At 38.2% G+C, this 18,725-nt stretch overlaps 1 protein-coding gene across 1 annotated transcript in view; it reads right to left on the bottom strand.

Moving 5' to 3' along the window:
• Positions 1-18,156, bottom strand: part of aqr (aquarius intron-binding spliceosomal factor) — a 77,230-nt gene extending 59,074 nt beyond the window's left edge. The window contains exons 1-13 of the mRNA XM_067991382.1: positions 18,072-18,156; positions 11,967-12,077; positions 11,303-11,359; positions 10,827-10,867; positions 9,844-9,879; positions 9,601-9,721; positions 7,060-7,200; positions 6,102-6,170; positions 5,746-5,846; positions 5,414-5,490; positions 2,819-2,883; positions 2,440-2,556; positions 825-938 (exon numbers count right to left, since the gene is read on the bottom strand). Of these exons, the coding sequence (XP_067847483.1) occupies positions 825-938; positions 2,440-2,556; positions 2,819-2,883; positions 5,414-5,490; positions 5,746-5,846; positions 6,102-6,170; positions 7,060-7,200; positions 9,601-9,721; positions 9,844-9,879; positions 10,827-10,867; positions 11,303-11,359; positions 11,967-12,041 (1,014 nt within the window). The 5' untranslated portion in view covers positions 12,042-12,077; positions 18,072-18,156. The remainder of the gene's footprint in view (positions 1-824; positions 939-2,439; positions 2,557-2,818; positions 2,884-5,413; positions 5,491-5,745; positions 5,847-6,101; positions 6,171-7,059; positions 7,201-9,600; positions 9,722-9,843; positions 9,880-10,826; positions 10,868-11,302; positions 11,360-11,966; positions 12,078-18,071) is intronic.
• Between the last annotated feature and the right edge of the window lie 569 nt (positions 18,157-18,725).

Below are 18,725 nucleotides of genomic sequence, written 5' to 3'. Positions count from 1 at the left end.
GATGGGCTGAATGGCCTCCTTCTGTATTGTATGATTGTGTGTGTCGGGTAGGGGGAAGAGAAGGGGAAAGAATATTACTTGAGTTTCAATTTAATGACAAAACCAGATGTCTGATGTACAATACTTCAAAACTAGCAGTCATTTAATTTTCTAACTCAACAATGGCTGAAGGAGTTTAAACAATGCATGTTTGAAATTCAAAGCTTTGCTACAGGATATGATTTTGGCACGAGTTCATTAATCTTGGTAAAGATGTAGGACTGGATTGAGATTGCTGTATATTCTGAGAACCAGGAAAGACCTCTTGGAAAATTGCCTAACTGGAAAGAGTTTGTGTTTCATAGACAAGAATGGAAATTTTTATTTTCCCCCGAAGAAAAATATCTCAAGTAAACCAATTGAGTACCAAAGTTTAATTATGTGCAGGATTTTTTTTTCTTTCAAGCTACAAAACGTAGCAAAGAATAACAAAACATCAACATTCAATGCACAAAAAAAAACTGCCTGGAAATCAGTAACTAGCTTTTGGACAAGAAGGCAAAAAAAAGCACAAACAGGTATATGTTCCTATTTATGCTTTTTGAAGGATAGGCTGAATTTGTTATAAATTTTACTGTCATGAATTTTTCTTGCTATAAAGGTTAAAGTTGAATCTTGATGCATGTTTAAGTATTTTACTCACTACATAACAGCATAAGTAACTGGTAATATCTTACCATTCTTGGATTGTAAACAGCTTAAATGAGTGAAAAAAAATTACATTTTGTAAGTGAACACTATCTTGCAATGAAGACCCCACAAAAGAAAGCTTTGCTGTATGTTACCTGGAGAGAGGTGATGCGATCATAATGGATTGTAGTCATCTCATTCTCAGTCAGAGCATTTCCAGTCTGATCATTAATTTCAAAACCGGTGTAAAACTTCATCATATCCAGCAGCTGCAAATAAGCAGATAGAAAATTTGGATAAGTCGAAGGCCTTACACTATTCCAACAAACCTAGCAGTGACTCTCACAGGATTCAAATTCAAAGCTAAACTTCCAAGAATTTGAATTTCAATTAGATCTAATGCATGGTCACAGACCTAAGAGTAAAGGCCAAAAACAAGCCAGTCATGTGTCAGCCCAAGGTGATTTGCACAAAAGCTACACATTAGAATTTTTTATGATTGAACATATAAAAACTTTGTTTACCACTTTTCTTGCCTAGTCCTGCCATTTGAATTGTGGAGTTAATGAATTACCATTGAACTAAACCACAGACATTCATATATTTTAAAGCAAATTCCCAGTGTGGCTTTCTGTAATAGGTCACTAATTTGAAATAATTATGCATGATTCAGTTACCCAGGACAATAACAATGAAGGCACTCACTTTATATTCTGAAATTATGGGCTTCTGCCCTTCAATCTAATAGATTCTCTAATAAATTAGAAATTTTATTTATTCGCAGCTGGACATAGTGGAAAGGTACATAACAAGCAGACCCTTTCACCTTTGGGGAAAATGGAGCTGCCGAGGACCTAAACAAACACTGGATCTGTGGTCATTAATTGAGCACAGGATCCAGCTCAGTTGTGATGTCCCATGTGGTTGAAGAGCCTGCAGACTCCCACTGCCTAAGCCAGAGGGGCATAAGCTTTTGTCTTTGTGGGCCACATAGCTGTGTACTATGGAGGGCAGGAGGGGGAGGACACATATAAAGTTTAAATCCATGTTCCCACTAATTGTACATATCTCAAGATGCTGATCTTGATCTTTTGATTTAGGTTTGAACACACAATGAGGCAACAGCACTAGAAACAACTCTTTCCAAACCTCCAGGCTCACAAAATTTAAACAGGCCAAACCAGTTAATAATAAATATAAGCACAAATAGGGCTTAGTTGCCTCAGCTTCAAAGGCTGCATGTGATCCACGGACCACAGGTTGGACAATCCTGGTCTAAGCTCACAGATGAATAATGGCCACTTGCGTAAGGTACTAGAAGAGGCAATATCCTAGAGGGTACAAGTGGAACTATAGCTCAGCAGTTGAAGGGTGGGAAAACATCCAACAAAAAAGTGTGTAAATCATAAACCTGAAAGTACTAAATGATCCTTTCTTTGGAAAATATTTTACTTTTAGGTGTCATCATTCTTCAGCCAAGAGGAATGGTAGGCAATGCCTCTGCTAATGCTAATCTCTCCAAAGAGTGGATAAAAAAGCCTCCACTTAACATTTCCTTCCAACAGTACAGCTCACAGTGGGAACTCACAATCTAAGGTTATCACAATGCAATCCCACAACCCGCCTCTCCGCATCACAGCAGACTAGAGCATGAATGCACTGGATCCCTGTGCTGCTAGGATTTCAAAAGGCTTTATGGAAAATTATCAGCATATATTTATCTCCTACTGTAAGTAAAAGCAGCAGTATATGGTTGTTGCCATGTCTCACCTGGCAGAAAAGCCGTCCCTCCTTCTCCCTCTGGACCAGATTAGATAGATAGCAGTGAGTGACTAGATGAGAATCATCCAGTACGGTGCTGAACCAACGTCGAGTTGGAAGCAGTGCCTTTAAGAAAATACATATGGTGAAAATTAAAAGATCTTGCTTCATTTCAACTAAAAAATTTGATTTTTTAATACACTTTAACCATCAATAAAAAGATCCCATTTTGTAATTCCAAACTGAACCGTACATATTTAACCAAATACTCAATTCAGGCTCAGCCTGTTAAACTTTTGGCAAACATAGCAGATTATCTTGATTTATTAAAGGAGACCACTTTAGAATTTATATACACATCTGCCATGTCGATATAGAAACTACTTACCTCCAAATCTATCATTAGTTCGATAAATCTCTCACAATAATGAACCATATCCATACTGACCGGCCCTACATACAAGTGAAAAAACAGATAATGTAATAATGCAAAATGTGGATCCACATCAATCACTTCAGATGTTCATACAGTTCTCCTTTTTGAGGGACACTTGCTTGTAAGAGTAGCTACATACCTAGGATAACCATTGTGCTTATAGGTTTAATTGGGGGCTTGGAGGGAGATGGGGTAAGAGGAGTAAAAACAAAAAAAAAATGACAGCTAATGGAACAAGATACATTAGGAAGGTCTTTTGCACAAGATGATTTCCTGAATGTGAGAGAGTTATGAGAAGTCTAACAAGTGGCAGCAAAAACTCACTCACAATAAAATAACATAGATCTTTAAAAGTTGGGAGTGCAGATAGAAAGTCATCAAAAGGTAATTGGGATTTGAGTTTTATATATGTGGGGACACTAAATATAAGAGCAAGGATGTGATGTTGAATTTGTATGAGACAATGGTTAGACCACAGTTGGAATATCATTTGCAGTTCTGGGCATCCCATGACTGGAAGGATATTAGAGCCATGGAAAGAGTACAGTGAGGATTCATTAGAATGATGCCAAGAATGAGAGATTCCAGTTATGAAGAAAACCTTGAAAAACAATTTTTTTTCACTGGAACAGAGAAGGTTAAAGGGAGGAGGAGGGGTCTAACTAAAGTTTCAAAATTATGAAAGACGTCGAAGGGGTAAATAGTGAGACTGTTTCCACTGGTTGCTGAATGAGGATCTTCACTAGAATAAAAGAAGGATGTCAGAAGAAACTTGTTCTCACAGAGATTTATTAGTCCACTGAATGGTGTACCACAAGTGGCTACTGAGATAGACTGTAATATCATTTAAAAAGCAATTGGATAAGTATTTGAAAAGGATGAACACAATAAGGTATGAGGGGCAGGGAAAAGGGATTACAGCAGATAGCTGCAGTTGAAGAACTAGCCTTAACACAAATACAATGGGCCAAAGTGCTTCCATGTGTGCTGTCAATTCGAAGATTTCTAACACCATTACAGGAATGTTCACCGTCAGAACTTTAATGTTGATTGCTATGAAATAATAAATTTGATTTTAAAGTAAATCTGTAAATGATATCTCTAAGTCTGTATGGAATAAACCTTTAATAAAATCTTCATTCTATACTGAAGGCTACTGAAATATCATCTTCCTTCATCCAGGGGACACAAAGTTACAGCATCCTCTAGTGGCAAAAACGTATGATGTATCCTCAAGAGTTTCAAATCAATCACCTATATATATATATGTATGTCATTTTCTCCTTCACCATACTGTTGGTATCATACAAGCAAAGACATTTGCTGCAGACTAACTTAACTGAAACAAAATAAAACTTTTATTAGATTAAACTAAGAAATTTCAGTGTAAATCAGTTCTATTTTGAATTTTACAACCCTGTATATAAATTAAAAGTGAATGTTTTAGTATAGATAGAATTAAAGCAGATAATTTAATGGAACAGTTAATTGTCAATAAAATGAATCCTAGCAATCTGACATTTGAGATATTTGTCTGCACAGACAAATTATCTGTACAGAACTAAGGTCGAGTTGGACTTCTGCCCAACATCGGACAAGGTGCTGACTCCACTGTTAAGTGTAAGGTCAGCCAACCTACATAGGAAGAGGTGTGCAGGCTGTGTAAATAGGCCTCGGATATGCTAGAGGTGGAAGAAAAAGCACAGGGGCAGGAGCTGAGCCCCAGATGGGCCATGACAGGGCTGTGGAATAGTTGGGGGAGGGGAGGAGTGGGCAGGAAAATATGCGAAGGTGAGGCAGAGACCTGTAAAACCTGCTACTGTTTAAGGGGCTATGCCAACACTGGAGGGAACATGCAACAAGAATGGCAGTCAGACTGAAAGGACAAGTAGCAAACAAGAGCCAGACTTGCACATCCTTGTAGCAGAGATACAGTGGAGGCATTATCTAGGGCATGGAGGGGGGTCACAGACCCTTCAGGAATGTGATGCACACTTTCTGAAGAGAGGTGGCTATTGATGTAAGTGCATAGTAAGAGCTGTGTGACAGAAAGAGGGGAAGCAAAAGACTTTCAGAAACTGCTGAAAGGCAGTTTGCAGAATCATTTCTTAGTTGCACAGTTACAAAAAGATTTTTCTAATTGCTTCAGTCAAAGCTGATCTTTCAGACAAAGTCTGTGGACATTCAAAGCCTGTGAACTCAACCACCTCCTGAATTACCAAGTTGCAATGGTAACTTACCCTTCTTTTCTGCAGGTTTAACTTAAATCAGGTGCAATTCTGGGGTAAAAGGCAGAATTTCTGGCACAGCAGGTTTTGCCCTGATGATCCTGTCTTTTACACACATTCGCCACTTTGGAAGCGGGCACCTCTTCTGCCATCAGCCAATTGTACTACTATTTGTTGTGCAACTGACTTGTGCCCCAAATTTCAGTCCCCTGCACCAGAACTACAACACTTTTGCAAAAAAAAAAATCAGTATTTCAGACCCACTGTGTTTATGGGGGAGGAGCCAAGAGAGGTAATACAAAGGTGCTCGAGCAGTTACCTGAAAGAGGAATACTTTTTAATACGCCGAGGAATTTGCTGATCAGACAAGAAAGGAATCGCTTTTCTTGATTTGCCCTTTAGGTTAAGAAACAAAGATAATGTTGATATACCATTTTCTGTGCAACATAAAGTAACTTCCCAAAGCAGTATGTTCCCACAAAAAAAAACTCAAAGCAAACTCCAGTGAAGAATACAAAATATCTGAGGATACAGTAGCCATGTTTTTATCAAGCAACATGAATTAAATAGACAACTGCAAAGGCTATACTGATCTCAACATTGTAGAATGGATAGTCCGTTACTTGCAGCTTGAGATTACAACAAACTTACTGTTCTGTAGATTTTTCATCCATTTTCTCTTCCTTTTTTTTAATTAGATTCCAGAATTTCTTCAGCTTTGGTGTCTTTTTCAGTTCGTGTTCAAGTCTTGACTGATAAAATACAGATTTAATGTTAACCCACAGTTTAACAATCAGTGACACCCTAGTCAGGGATCTTGTCCTAGTCCCATATTTTAATGAGGTAAGTGCATAATTATACCAAATACATGACTATGTTTTTGGAGCAATGGAATAGTTTTTGCTGAAAGATAATAAATGAACCTCAAGGAAACTTCTCAGCAAAAGTACATGTCACTAATCTGTATTCATTCTTTTATATATACCTTGAATGGTCACTGAACTTACCGAAAGCAGACAGATCCACATTGGAAGAGAGATTAGCCGCTGCACCTGTTCTCGAATTAGATCCACTTCCTGTTAGAGGATAATAAGGTATTTCACAGGCTGAAATCACGTTCACAAACAATACTGTTTACACTAATGGAATCAATGCTTTATAGGCAAATTCATTGCCAAATAAATGCTAATCTTACTGCAATATTATGAGTCCCAACTCCAAAAAAAATTACATTAGGAAATATGAATGGGGAACAAGGTCAGTCCAATCCTACCTTTGCAACATCTCCTTTAAAACTCAATTATATTATACAATAAGATCTTGCCCAAGAAAAAGGAGCAGTTTAATTGATATTAGGGAATGGAAATCTTCACAAATACTCCCTCCAAAGCTTTTTACATTACTTAACTATGGTCAAATTGGTTAACATGGTTCTCAATTCTTATCTCCCAAATAATAGGCAACCATAGAAAATATGTTTAAAGTTTAACATGCTCAGCTGAGGCCCTCTTGTGGCACAGTATAGTATTTCTCACACTCAAAACTTCACGACTCTTGAACAAAGGGGATCAAAAATGCAAATCTTTATTCTGAAGGTATCTTTTGTGTGTTTTGCAGAGTTGCATTTGACATATTGAGAACTATTATGAATTTTACAAAATTTTCTCAGATAAAACAAAGATCAGAATTACATAAAACATAAGTGAAATCAAAGTTTGAGTAGTTTGGAACCATATCTTTCACTGACACAGTACACAAAGGGCAAGATGAGGAAAAACAAATCAGTCAATTTCTAATCATATGGTCCCATCTCCCAAAAGTCAGGAGACTAATTGGGTCATTTCTGTTTTGCATTTATACAATCTAGAAACAAAACCAACTAAAAACCCCCATACAAAGTATTGTGATAAGGTGACCTGAAGAGGTTCCATTTTTTTTAAGTTCATAACTTCCAAAACTACTTACCAAGCTGTTGAAGCAGTGATCAAGAAAGACCAGGAGGACAGTCCGTTCCCGCAATGAAAGATTTTTATTTTCTTCAGCAAGAGATGCAGTCAAAATACACTTGAAAAAATAAGGAAATTGTTCGGGCTTCTGTGTAAACGTCTAAAATAAAAAGGGCGCAAAAACAAACACATTTCCTTAAATCAAACCACAAAAGGGAATGAACCATGTGAACAATATCTACTATTAACATAAATAAGTATATGCACTACATCAGTGTAAAAGTCACGCCTGCCATGCTCGCAGATTATAGAAAGCTTCCAAGAGCAGCTGTTGCCCTGGATTTTATGGCTATGATCAGATGCAGTTTTCAAAAGGTGATATTTGCCACAATTATTTTCTAAATGTTTGCCATTTTGAATAAAGTAGGATCGAAATTTCATAAATATTCAGGAGCCATCGCTGTAGTTGAGATTTTTATTTTGTTTTTATCTTTTTACATATGCTGCTAGAATTCAGTTCACATGTACTACCTTCACTTTTCACATGAAAATATACTAAATGCAAAGAGACTAAATATCAGACTACCATTCATTTATATGGACTGAGATGAAGCAAATTGTTGAACAACCTTACACTAAATTCTGCAATTCAGCCCTGCAATAATGGCAGAACACTCTCAATCTTTTGAACAGTGAGACTAAGTGCTGCAAGGCACACTGTATCAATAATCAGCTTAATGTACTCTACAATATGGTATATGCTGCTTGCAAAATACTTCAGGGTTACAATTTGGTTTGTTTGTGAAAGCACCAAGATGCACTTATATGGGACTGCTGTGTAGCAAATTAAAGTGACAAATAGAGATGCACTGTATTACATTTCCATGACTGCTGGTTATCAATAGCAGTTAAGTTGCCAGTTTGCTGCAGTCAGCCAAGCAATACAGTAATATACAGATTTTATTTAAAAAAGTGATCAGCAGCAATTTTGAATTCCAGGAAGAGGACTTACATGGGCTTTATTTTTTTTAACCTGGGTTTTAATCTTAGAAGTTTCAGCATTCATATTAAGCGGAATCAAAACGATAAAATCAAAATTAGAGTCATAACTTCCTGACTCACTGCCAGTTTTGAAATAATGGACAGAGAATACAAGTCACAGATCTACTGGACAAAACCATGAGTACATTATGACACCAAGTTGAAGAAATATCATGCCTAAAGGGTCAGAGACATGCATATATACAAACACAAACTTTAGGTAAAAAAAGTTAGTAAAATCAGGACAAACTGCAGGTAATGTAATGCAATGTGTACTTCCATCACAGAGTAAGCGACTTTATCTGAATCCATCAAAAAAATACATTCGTACTGTGCAGAATTCAAGTGGTTTGTACTGGATGTAAAAAACAACATGGCTGTGATTCCAAGTACTATTGTTATTGGCTACTGTGGCCTTGAATATGGCAGTGCGGCTGTCAAAGGAACTTCCTCCTTTAGCACCTAATTTTATGATGTGCATGGACAAAGGGGAAAATGCAATTTTCAGATTGAATGTCAAGTCATTCTAGGACAGCCTTTAGAAATGAATTGTAAAACTCAACATGAAAAGTATTATCCCATGGACAGAACAATAAATTTAAAAAATCTTCTGTATGTGCAATATTTGTTGGAAAAATAAAAAAAATAACTGCATCCATGTTAAGTTCATGTGTGGATTAAATTGTGTGAACAGCAGCTGTTCTCAACTGTGTGCATAGCAATGGTTCTCACAATACAGCCCAGGAGTCATTCCCCATTTCTCCTTGACCAGTGATCCTTAGCATACTTGCTGCTCCATGTGGCTTGGGGCCTTCATTCACAACCTACTCAACAGTGAAATGTTGAGTGAGCTGGGATTTAGTGCAGTCCCCTCTTTTTAATCTTTTTCTCCAACAAAGGCAAGGGAGTGTTCATGTAGCAAACGATAAGAGCCTATTAAAATCAAACTATTTTTTTTATTCGTTCATGGGATGTGGGCGTCGCTGGCGAGGCCAGCATTTATTGCCCATCCCTAATTGCCCTCGAGAAGGTGGTGGTGAGCCGCCTTCTTGAACCGCTGCAGTCCGTGTGGTGACGGTTCTCCCACAGTGCTGTTAGGAAGGGAGTTCCAGGATTTTGACCCAGCGACAATGAAGGAACGGCGATATATTTCCAAGTCAGGATGGTGTGTGACTTGGAGGGGAACGTGCAGGTGGTGTTGTTCCCATGTGCCTGCTGCTCTTGTCCTTCTAGGTGGTAGAGGTCGCGGGTTTGGGAGGCGATTAGTCCTATAGTTTTATATCTTTCTATTACTGGGTGGGGGTAGGGGGAGTGGCACTGCCAGGACACCACTTTGCAACAATTCACAATGAAACCAACTTTAGGGGAAGTCACAGGCATAGACCTGCGTACCCTTACTCTTGGTGCAGCATCCCTGGGAGATACCCCCTCAGGCCTCGACGCCGATTACACCTTTTAGTAAAAGGTTAAGAAGCAACACTGATCTACACAAACAAACAGACAACTGGAAGCCTCTTACCTCCCAAGCAGGAACATTTTCTCGAAACTTTTCATTCACCATACAGCAAATGGACATCAGGTAGGCATTGCTGGACACTGCTGGAGAATAGTTTAGCCAGAGATAGTTCTCCAGATACTGGCTATCAATGTCACAAAAAAATATACAAAGTAACTTGGAGGCATAACATTCATTAAAAATCATGTTTCAAAAATGTTTCTCTTTTTAAAAAAAAATCCCAAACCATTAAACAAAAACATTTACCTGAATTCAAGCAGCATAATTTTTCTAATTGCAAACCTGAAAAGTAGAAACAGTATTTAATTGTTGTTTGCATATATTTGTGAATACCACATTAAAACAATGTTGCTTTAGCCCCACTATTAAGATTAAAGAGATGGTGTACAAAGTGTTTGGCTCAAATTCCCTAAGTACCCAAATGGACATTGAAACACAATAAACATACTTGCAAAAAAAAACATTCTTCACTTTGTGCAGCACAAAAATTATAAAAAAGCCTTTGTAGTTTTGATAAGTTTAATTTCTCTTCCTTTTGTTTAAGGAAAATGCAGGAAAGTGGGCAAGAATTTAACTCATTAAATCCTTTGTTTCTTTCCCTTCCATATTCAAATAATGATACTGAATTAAATCTCATTTTCAAGACTAACACTTAATACATTTTAAATGCAAATAGTACAAGTACTAAAAAAAAGTTTAGATTTGGTTAGAAAACAGACGACACGTTTAAATTAGGCTTTTCAATACATAAAACTGGATTCTAGTTAAAGACAGAGATATGTATGTTTACTCTTATGCTTAGATCCTTGCTATATAATTGAAAATGAAAGGGCACGTGGTGCACTTTTGTTGTCTTGCCTCAAATTCTTATGTTGAATTGCAATGCTGTTACTCATCTTATATTTACTTTGGATCAATTCTCTCCCCCACCACCTTATCTATTCAATAACAGTGTACAATGTGCACATTTATTTCAATTTCCCAACAGCAGATCTTTTATGGAGGGATTGCTCTTAAAAAAAGTCCACTGGCACTTTGTAGCAATAAACAGAATTTGCAGTGGAAAATTGACAGGTGCCAAAAATATTCCTCTCCTGGTAAGACCAACATAATGATCATGCAGAGCATTTTTAGAATTCTGGGGTTCTTTAGTACAAAGTAATAAGTAAGTTGCAGAAGGAAAAGACCCTGCCTTAAAACTGGATCACACAGAAAAGGGTGTAACTTACTTTGTCTTTACAATTTCTTTCTGATACACATCTTCAATGATCTGTTGTGGAATAGAAAAAAAACCAAACAACACCAGAATGAGTCAATTTATTTCCAATATAAAGACTGATCATTTTTGGGTGGTGTGTGGAGTTGGGGCAGGGGAACAAATTTAATGAACAGTTCAATTGCCACGTGGTCCAGTTAGGTTTAGAATATATTACAACAAAGTAATGGAAAGGGGATTGTGCTTTTGTTGGACCATTTAATCTGTATCAAAATGTACTGTATTGAGACTTTCATTGCAAGCTCTAGTTATACAATAATCTCTAGTTAAGTAACTCTGCAGTTGAAAAATATTTTCCATATCATAAATTGATGAGCTTTCTATATATTTCTGGTGATGAATTAATTGCATTTTGTTGGTGCGACCACATTTAACAAAGTTCTGTACAGTGCAAATGCTTTGAACATCAGAAAACTAAACCTGATTTACCTTAGAATCAAATGTCATCTTTTTCTTCACGTGAGGTGCCCAATATCTATTTGATAGCTGAAAATATGAAGATAGAGATTGTAAACACTTCCAAAGCATTGCATCAGTGCAAACTGGTATGGTGGATCTATGCAAGTTTATACCATAACTCTTGACTGTAAAGTCAGACAGCATATTATCTGACACATCCACTGGATTAAAAATAAATATATCCCCCATATTGTTACCTGCATCACATTTAATAATGATGACCTCAGCCACTCACCCACCATGAAACTATTTACCCCATTAATAAAAGAGCATTTCTGGACTAAATTAAACATAAATAGGGAACTTGATATTTAGGTGTTAAAAACAATGTTTATCCCACGTGAAAGAAACAAGCACAGCTTATACGGGCATACCATTTGTGAGATCAATCCTGTTTATAATGTTAAAAATGAGTATCTTCTATATATAGAATTCTACAGGTGTCATGCATGACAGAATCTGGTACAGACATCTGAGTCTCTTATCTGTTCAAAAAGACTACTGTCACAAATTATATTACAAATAAAACCCTTGTGAAATAGATCTGATTAATGTTTTTCAGACATGAACACGAAAGACGATACTGAAACACTACTGCTTCATCTGCATATCACACACACATGCAAAGCCTCACCTGAGTAACATACTCGGCATTTATCTGAGATACAGTGGGTGCCACCATTTTCTTGCCTTGAGGTACAGTCTCCATCTTCTGATTAATCCGCTAGATGTTCGAGAGTCAGAACTGGGAAAAACATATAGGCTATCAGAATTTGTTTTTGTAAATTTGTAAACATTGGTCCCCTAGAGGCTGAGACGGAAGAAATTATAATGGGGAAATCAGGAAATGCCAGCTGCGTTAAACAAATATTTTGTATCTGTCTTCACAGTAGAAGACATAAAAAGCATACCAGAAATAGTGGGGAACCAAGGGGCTAATTAGAGTGAGGAACTTAAAATAATTATCAGTAGAGAAAAAGTACTTGAGAAACTAATGGGACTAAAATCCGATAAATCCCCAGGACCTGATGGCCTACATCCTAGGGTTCTAAAAGAGGTGGCTGCAGAGACAATGGATGCATTGGTTATGATCGTCCAAAATTCCCTAGATTCCAGAATGGACCCAGTGGATTGAAAGGTAGCAAATTCCCCACATTATACTCCATCTGCCCTTCTTGCCCACTCACGTAACCTATCTATATCCCTTTGCAGATTTAAGAAAGGAGGGAGAGAGAAAACAGGGAACTACAGGCCAGTTAGCCTGACATCAGTCATCAGGAAAATGCTGGAATCCATTATTAAGGAAGTGGTAACAGGGCACTTAGAACATCATAATGTGATTAGGCAGAGTCAACATGGTTTTATGAAAGGGAAATCATGTTTGATAAATTTATTAAGAGTTTTTTGAGGATGTAACTAGCAGGGTAGATAAAGGGGAACCAGCGGATGTAGTATATTTGGATTTTCAAAAGGCATTCGATAAGGTGCCACATAAAAGGTTGTTACACAAGATAAGGGCTCATGGAGTTAGGGGTAACATATTAGCATGGATAGAGGATTGGTTAACGGATAGAAAACAGAAAGTAGGGATAAACAGGTCATTCTCAGGTAGGCAGGCTGTGACTAGTGGGGTACCGCAAGGATTGGTGCTTGGGCCTCAGCTATTTACAATTTATACAAATAACTTGGATGAAGGGACCGAGTGTAATGTATCCAAGTTTGCTGACGATACAAAGCTAGGTGGGAAAGTAAGCTGTGAGGAGGACACAAAGTCTGCAAAGGGATATAGACAGGTTACGTGAGTGGGCAAGAAGGTGGCAGATTGAGTATAATGTGGGGAAATGTGAGGTCATTCACTTTGGGTAGGAAGAATTTAAAAAATATTCATTTTTTCTATGATGAGAAACTATTAAATGTTGGTGTCCAGAGAGACTTGGGTGTCCTGGTACAAGAAACACCACAAGTTAGCATGCAGGTACAGCAGGCAATTAGGAAAACAAATGGCATGATGGGCTCTATTGCAAGGGGGTTGGAGTACAAAAGTAAAGAAGTCTTACTACAATTGTACAGGGCTTTGGTGAGACCTCACCTGGAATACTGCGTACAGTTTTGGTCTCCTTATCTAAGGATGTACTTGCCTTAGAGGTGGTGCAACGAAGGTTCACTAGATTATTTCCTGGGATGAGAGAGTTGTCCGATGAGGAGAGGTTGAGCAGAATAGGCCTATACTCTCTGCATTTTAGAAGAATGAGAGGTGATCTCATTGAAACATATAAGATTCTGAGGGGGCTTGACAGGGTAGATGCTGAGAGGTTGTTTCCTCTGGTTGGAGAGTTGAGAACTAGAGAGCATAGTCGCAGGATATGGGGTCGGTCATTTAAGACTAAAATGAGGAGGAATTTCTTCACTCAGAGGGTTGTGGATCTTTGGAATTCTCTATCCCAGAGGGCTGTGGATGCTGAGTTGTCAAGGCTGAGATAGATAGGTTTTTGGACTCTAAGGGAATCATGTGATACAGGGATCGGGCAGGAAAGTGGAGTTGAGGTTGAAGATCAGCCATGATCTTATTGAATGGCGGAGCAGGCTTGACGGGCCGTATGGCCTATTCCTGCTCCTATTTCTTATGTTCTTATGTCCCTTCAATTTAAATAAGGATCTGTAAAATTAAGTGAATCTTTAGCATACTATCGTCCTAGATAAATAAGAGAGTAATTTTCCATTTTTGTTTTTAAGAACTTAGAGAATGATCAAACGTATCAGCATCACTTTGATATATAAAAATGTTTCAAATTCATTTTTTTGACTGGTACAACCTTACAATATACAGAGTAATTGTTTCCAAAATTAATTTAAACATTTGGAAATATGCTTCAACTCAAATTTTATTAAAAATTAATTAGACAATACTATCACACAGTGGAGTAGACTGGAGAAATTAATTTTTCAGTTTCTTTTAAATATACAACCTAATTTCATTATGAATTTCACATTAAGAGTTAGCAATATGACTATTTACAATGTATGGACCATTTCCAACTTGCTGCTGAAGATCACAATTGTCATTTAAATTAACAGTGTACCCACCACCCTTTCACTATAGTTTAGCACCTACAAGAATACTGAAGCAAACAAAATTTTAGTAAAACATGAGACCAACAGTGTGCAGCTAAACAATAGCGACACAAGCACTGCAGTATGCACACAAGAAAGTATATTTATAAACAGGAAATGCTAAATTTTTGAAAACAATGATCTTTCCCAAATCATGTAGCATGAAATAAAATGGCCTGATTGCAAGAAATAAATAAGAATTCGTTAATTTTCATATGGGCTCCAGACTCCCAACAAAATATTGTTTTATAGATCAGCTATTCCTTTAGTTTACAATTCAAACTTAGCATCAGTGACTGTCTCACAACTACAAAGTTTACTTAAACCCAGCTAGAAGGTCCAAAAAGTATTTCTTAAAGAAATTAAAATCTTAAAAAGTCTTCCTGTAAAAGTGTTTAACCTTTTATGTGTTTCAAAATCACAGTGGCAACAACGTTACATCATAACTCACTGCCACAACACTTACACATGAAACTATAGTAGCAAAAACAATGCTTACCCCACACAAAAATTGCTCCCTTAGCCCTCAAGACTGCGATATTCAGACATCTAACTCCACATTCAAAACTACTTTCAACAGATGAAAACATTAATACTGTAGGGAACCACAGCCACTATTGCAGAAACCTAAACTAAAACCTTCCCCAATATTCGGTGTTGATGTGGGGAGGACAAGGAGACAATCCCTGTGGTTCTAGGATACATAAATAAATGCTTGTCACACTTTTACATGAATACTACATTTTTAAAAACATTTATATAATTTATTGAACATTTTGAAATATTTTGTGCATCTTCCAGCCAGATAAAAGTAAACCTTGTAGATTATAGGCAGCTGTCACCTTTTACCAAGTGCAAATCTGGACAGGGACAGAGACAGCAAAAACTGTACAGACACAAAGGAGAGGAAATAATTAAATGAACAAGACTTCAGGGGCACGGGCCGGACCCCCGGCCTCCGGCCCAGCACAGCCAATATCAATAAATCGGATATACGAATGCGCTCCCTGTAAGCGGGCGATGAGAATAGATAGTTTTCTACAGCAGTATGTCCTAGAGGCAACAAGGGGGAAAGTCACACTAGATTTAGTAATGAACCAGATTTAGTTAACAGCTTAACTGTGCGTGAACATCTATCCAATAGTGATCATAACATGATCGAGTTCAAGGTAGTGTTTGAAAGGGAAAAAAGTGAATCAGCTGCTAAGATTCTAGACTTGGGTAAGGCCGACTTCAATGGGATGAGACAGAGACTGTCCACAGTAAACTGGGCAAATCTGTTAATGGGTAAAACAACTGATGATCAGTGGGAAATGTTTAAAGAAACATTTAACGTGATACAGAACCAGTTTATACCCCTGAGGGGCAAGAACTCTACTTGCCAAAAAAAACAGCCATGGACAACTAGAGGTAAGGGACAGTATAAGACATAAGAAAAGGGCATAAAAAAGGCAAAAAATGGCAGAGATCCTGGCGAATGGGAAAGATACAAAGATCAACAAAGGGTCACAAAACAGATAGTAAGAGCGACAAAAAGAGAGTATGAAAAGAAACTTGCAAGGGATATCAAAACCAATACGAAGAACTTTCATAGTTATATTAGGAAAAAGGGGGTGGTCAGGAGCAGTGTTGGCCCCTTAAAAACTGAAAGTGGGGATATTGTCATTGACAATGGGAAATGGCAGACATGTTGAATAATTACTTTGCATCAGTATTTACAGTAGAAAAAGAGGATAGCATGCTGGAAATCCCAAGAAAACTAATATTGAATCGGGAACAGGGACACAATAAAATTAACATAAGTAAAACAACAGTAATGAAGAAAATAATAGCGCTAAAGAGTGACAAATCGCCAGGGCCAGATGATTTCCATCACAGGGTTTTAAAGGAAGTAGGTGAGCACATTGCAGATGCCCGAACTATAATCTTTCAAAGTTCTCTAGATTCAGGAACCGTCCCTCTGGATTGGAAAATTGCATGTCACTCCGCTTTTTAAGAAAGGAGAGAGAGGGAAACCAGGGAATTATAAACCAGTTCGCCTAACATCTGTTGTGGGGAAAATGCTGGAGTCAATAATTAAGGATAGGGTGACTGAACACCTCGAAAATTTTCAGTTAATCAGAAAGAGCCAGCATGGATTTGTGAAAGGTAGGTCGTGCCTAACAAACCTGAATGAATTTTTTGAAGAGGTGACTAAAGTAGTGGACAGGGGAATGTCAATGGATGTTATTTATATGGACTTCCAGAAGGCATTTGATAAAGTCCCACATAAAAGACTGTTAGCTAAGATAGAAGTCCATGGAATCGAGGGAAAAGTACAGAGTTGGTTAGGAAGTTGGCTGAGCGAAAGGCGACAGAGAGTAGGGATAATGGGTAGGTACTCACATTAGCAGGATGTGACGAGTGGAGTCCCGCAGGGATCTGTCTTGGGGCTTCAATTATTCACAATATTTATTAATGACTTAGATGAAGGGATAGAAATTCTCATATCTAAATTTGCCGATGACACAAAGATTGGTGGCATTGTAAGCAGTATAGATGAAAACATAAAATTACAAAGGGATATTGATAGATTCAGTGAATGGGCAAAATTGTGGTAAATGGAATCCAATGTAGGCAAATGTGAGATCATCCACTTTGGACCAAAAAAGGATAGAACAGGGTACTTTCTAAATGGTAAAAAGTTAAAAACAGTGGCTGTCCAAAGGGACTTAGGGGTTCAGATACATAGATCATTGAAGTGTCATGAACAGGTGCAGAAAATAATCAAGAAGGCTAATGGAATGCTGGCCTTTATATCTAGAGGACTGGAGTACAAGGGGACAGAAGTTATGCTGCAGCTATACAAAACCCTGGTTAGACCGCACCTGGAGTACTGTGAGCAGTTCTGGGCACCGCACCTTCGGAAGGACATATTGGCCTTGGAGGGAGTGCAGCGTAGGTTTACTAGAATGATACCCGGACTTCAAGGGTTAAGTTACGAGGAGAGATTACACAAATTGGGGTTGTATTCTCTCGAGTTTCGAAGGTTAAGGGGTGATCTGATCGAAGTTTATAAGATATTAAGGGGAACAGATATGGTGGATAGAGAGAAACTATTTCCGCTGGTTGGGGATTTTAGGAGTAGGGGGCACAGTCTAAAAATTAGAGCCAGACCTTTCAGGAGCGAGATTAGAAAACATTTCTACACACAAAGGGTGGTAGGAGTTTGGAACTCTCTTCCGCAAATGGCAATTGATACTAGCTCAATTGCTAAATTTAAATGTGAGATAGATAGCTTTTTGGCAACCAAAGGTATTAAGGGATGTGGGCCAAAGGCAGGTATATGGAGTTAGATCACAGATCAGCCATGATCTTATCAAATGGCAGAGCAGGCATGAGGGGCTGAATGGCCTACTCCTGTACCTATATTTGGGGAGTTTCACAAACTGCTGCTGCCTGAACTTTAATTGAACAGAATCCCGGGGGGAGTGATTCCGACACCGGGGCCTGATGAACGGGCTCAGCCTCCGCACGTCAGGGGAAAGATTAAATAACGGTCGGCTTGTTGCGGGGTCGGTTGGTTCAGGGAGTATCTCGGCCGGGGAGAGGAAGGAGCGGCCCCTAACCCTGCCGGTCGGTCACTTACTTTCAATCCGCTGCGTCGGCCTCACTTTACAGCGCCACAATAACCATGCACTTCCGCTCCAGCTGCTCAACCCGTCCCCACAGAACATCAACCCAAACATTTAGTTCCTACCCAAGGGAGGGAAACAACTCTTCAGTGTAAACTGCACCCACAGGGTCGATAGACGCCTGGTTGATGCATGAACAAAATTAACCGCTTTATAACTGAACTTGTGATGCACTAGACGCTGCCGTACGTTTTTGCATATTAAGAACTTTTATAGAAAGGCTTTACCCTACATGTAAAACACCCTTTGTTTACTGATGCTAATTCCTTCTGATTGTACTGGCAGTTATGTTTTCCTAGGCTGTTTACACAATCCCACTGAAAACATCCGAGATCTAATAGATTTTAATATCTATAAATTATGCATTTTTGTGGTTCAAACTATAGCATCCTATCCTGTACATAAAATATTTCATCTTAGTAAAATTCAAGAGGTAGAGTTTCCGCTCATTTACGCCAGTAATGTCAGCTCAATCCGGGTGGAATCGGTTGGAACCAGCGCAAAAGATCAGGGAATGTTAAACGGAAGTGAGCTACACCCAAAACCATTTATGTTCGAATTTTCCGCGATCTTTTATGCTGGTTCAAGATTGAATTTGCTGGATCAGG

Source organism: Heptranchias perlo, chromosome 10, assembly GCF_035084215.1.
Source record: "Heptranchias perlo isolate sHepPer1 chromosome 10, sHepPer1.hap1, whole genome shotgun sequence".
In the NCBI taxonomy this organism is placed as follows: domain Eukaryota; kingdom Metazoa; phylum Chordata; class Chondrichthyes; order Hexanchiformes; family Hexanchidae; genus Heptranchias; species Heptranchias perlo.
This window is presented reverse-complemented; position numbering and strand designations above follow the sequence as displayed.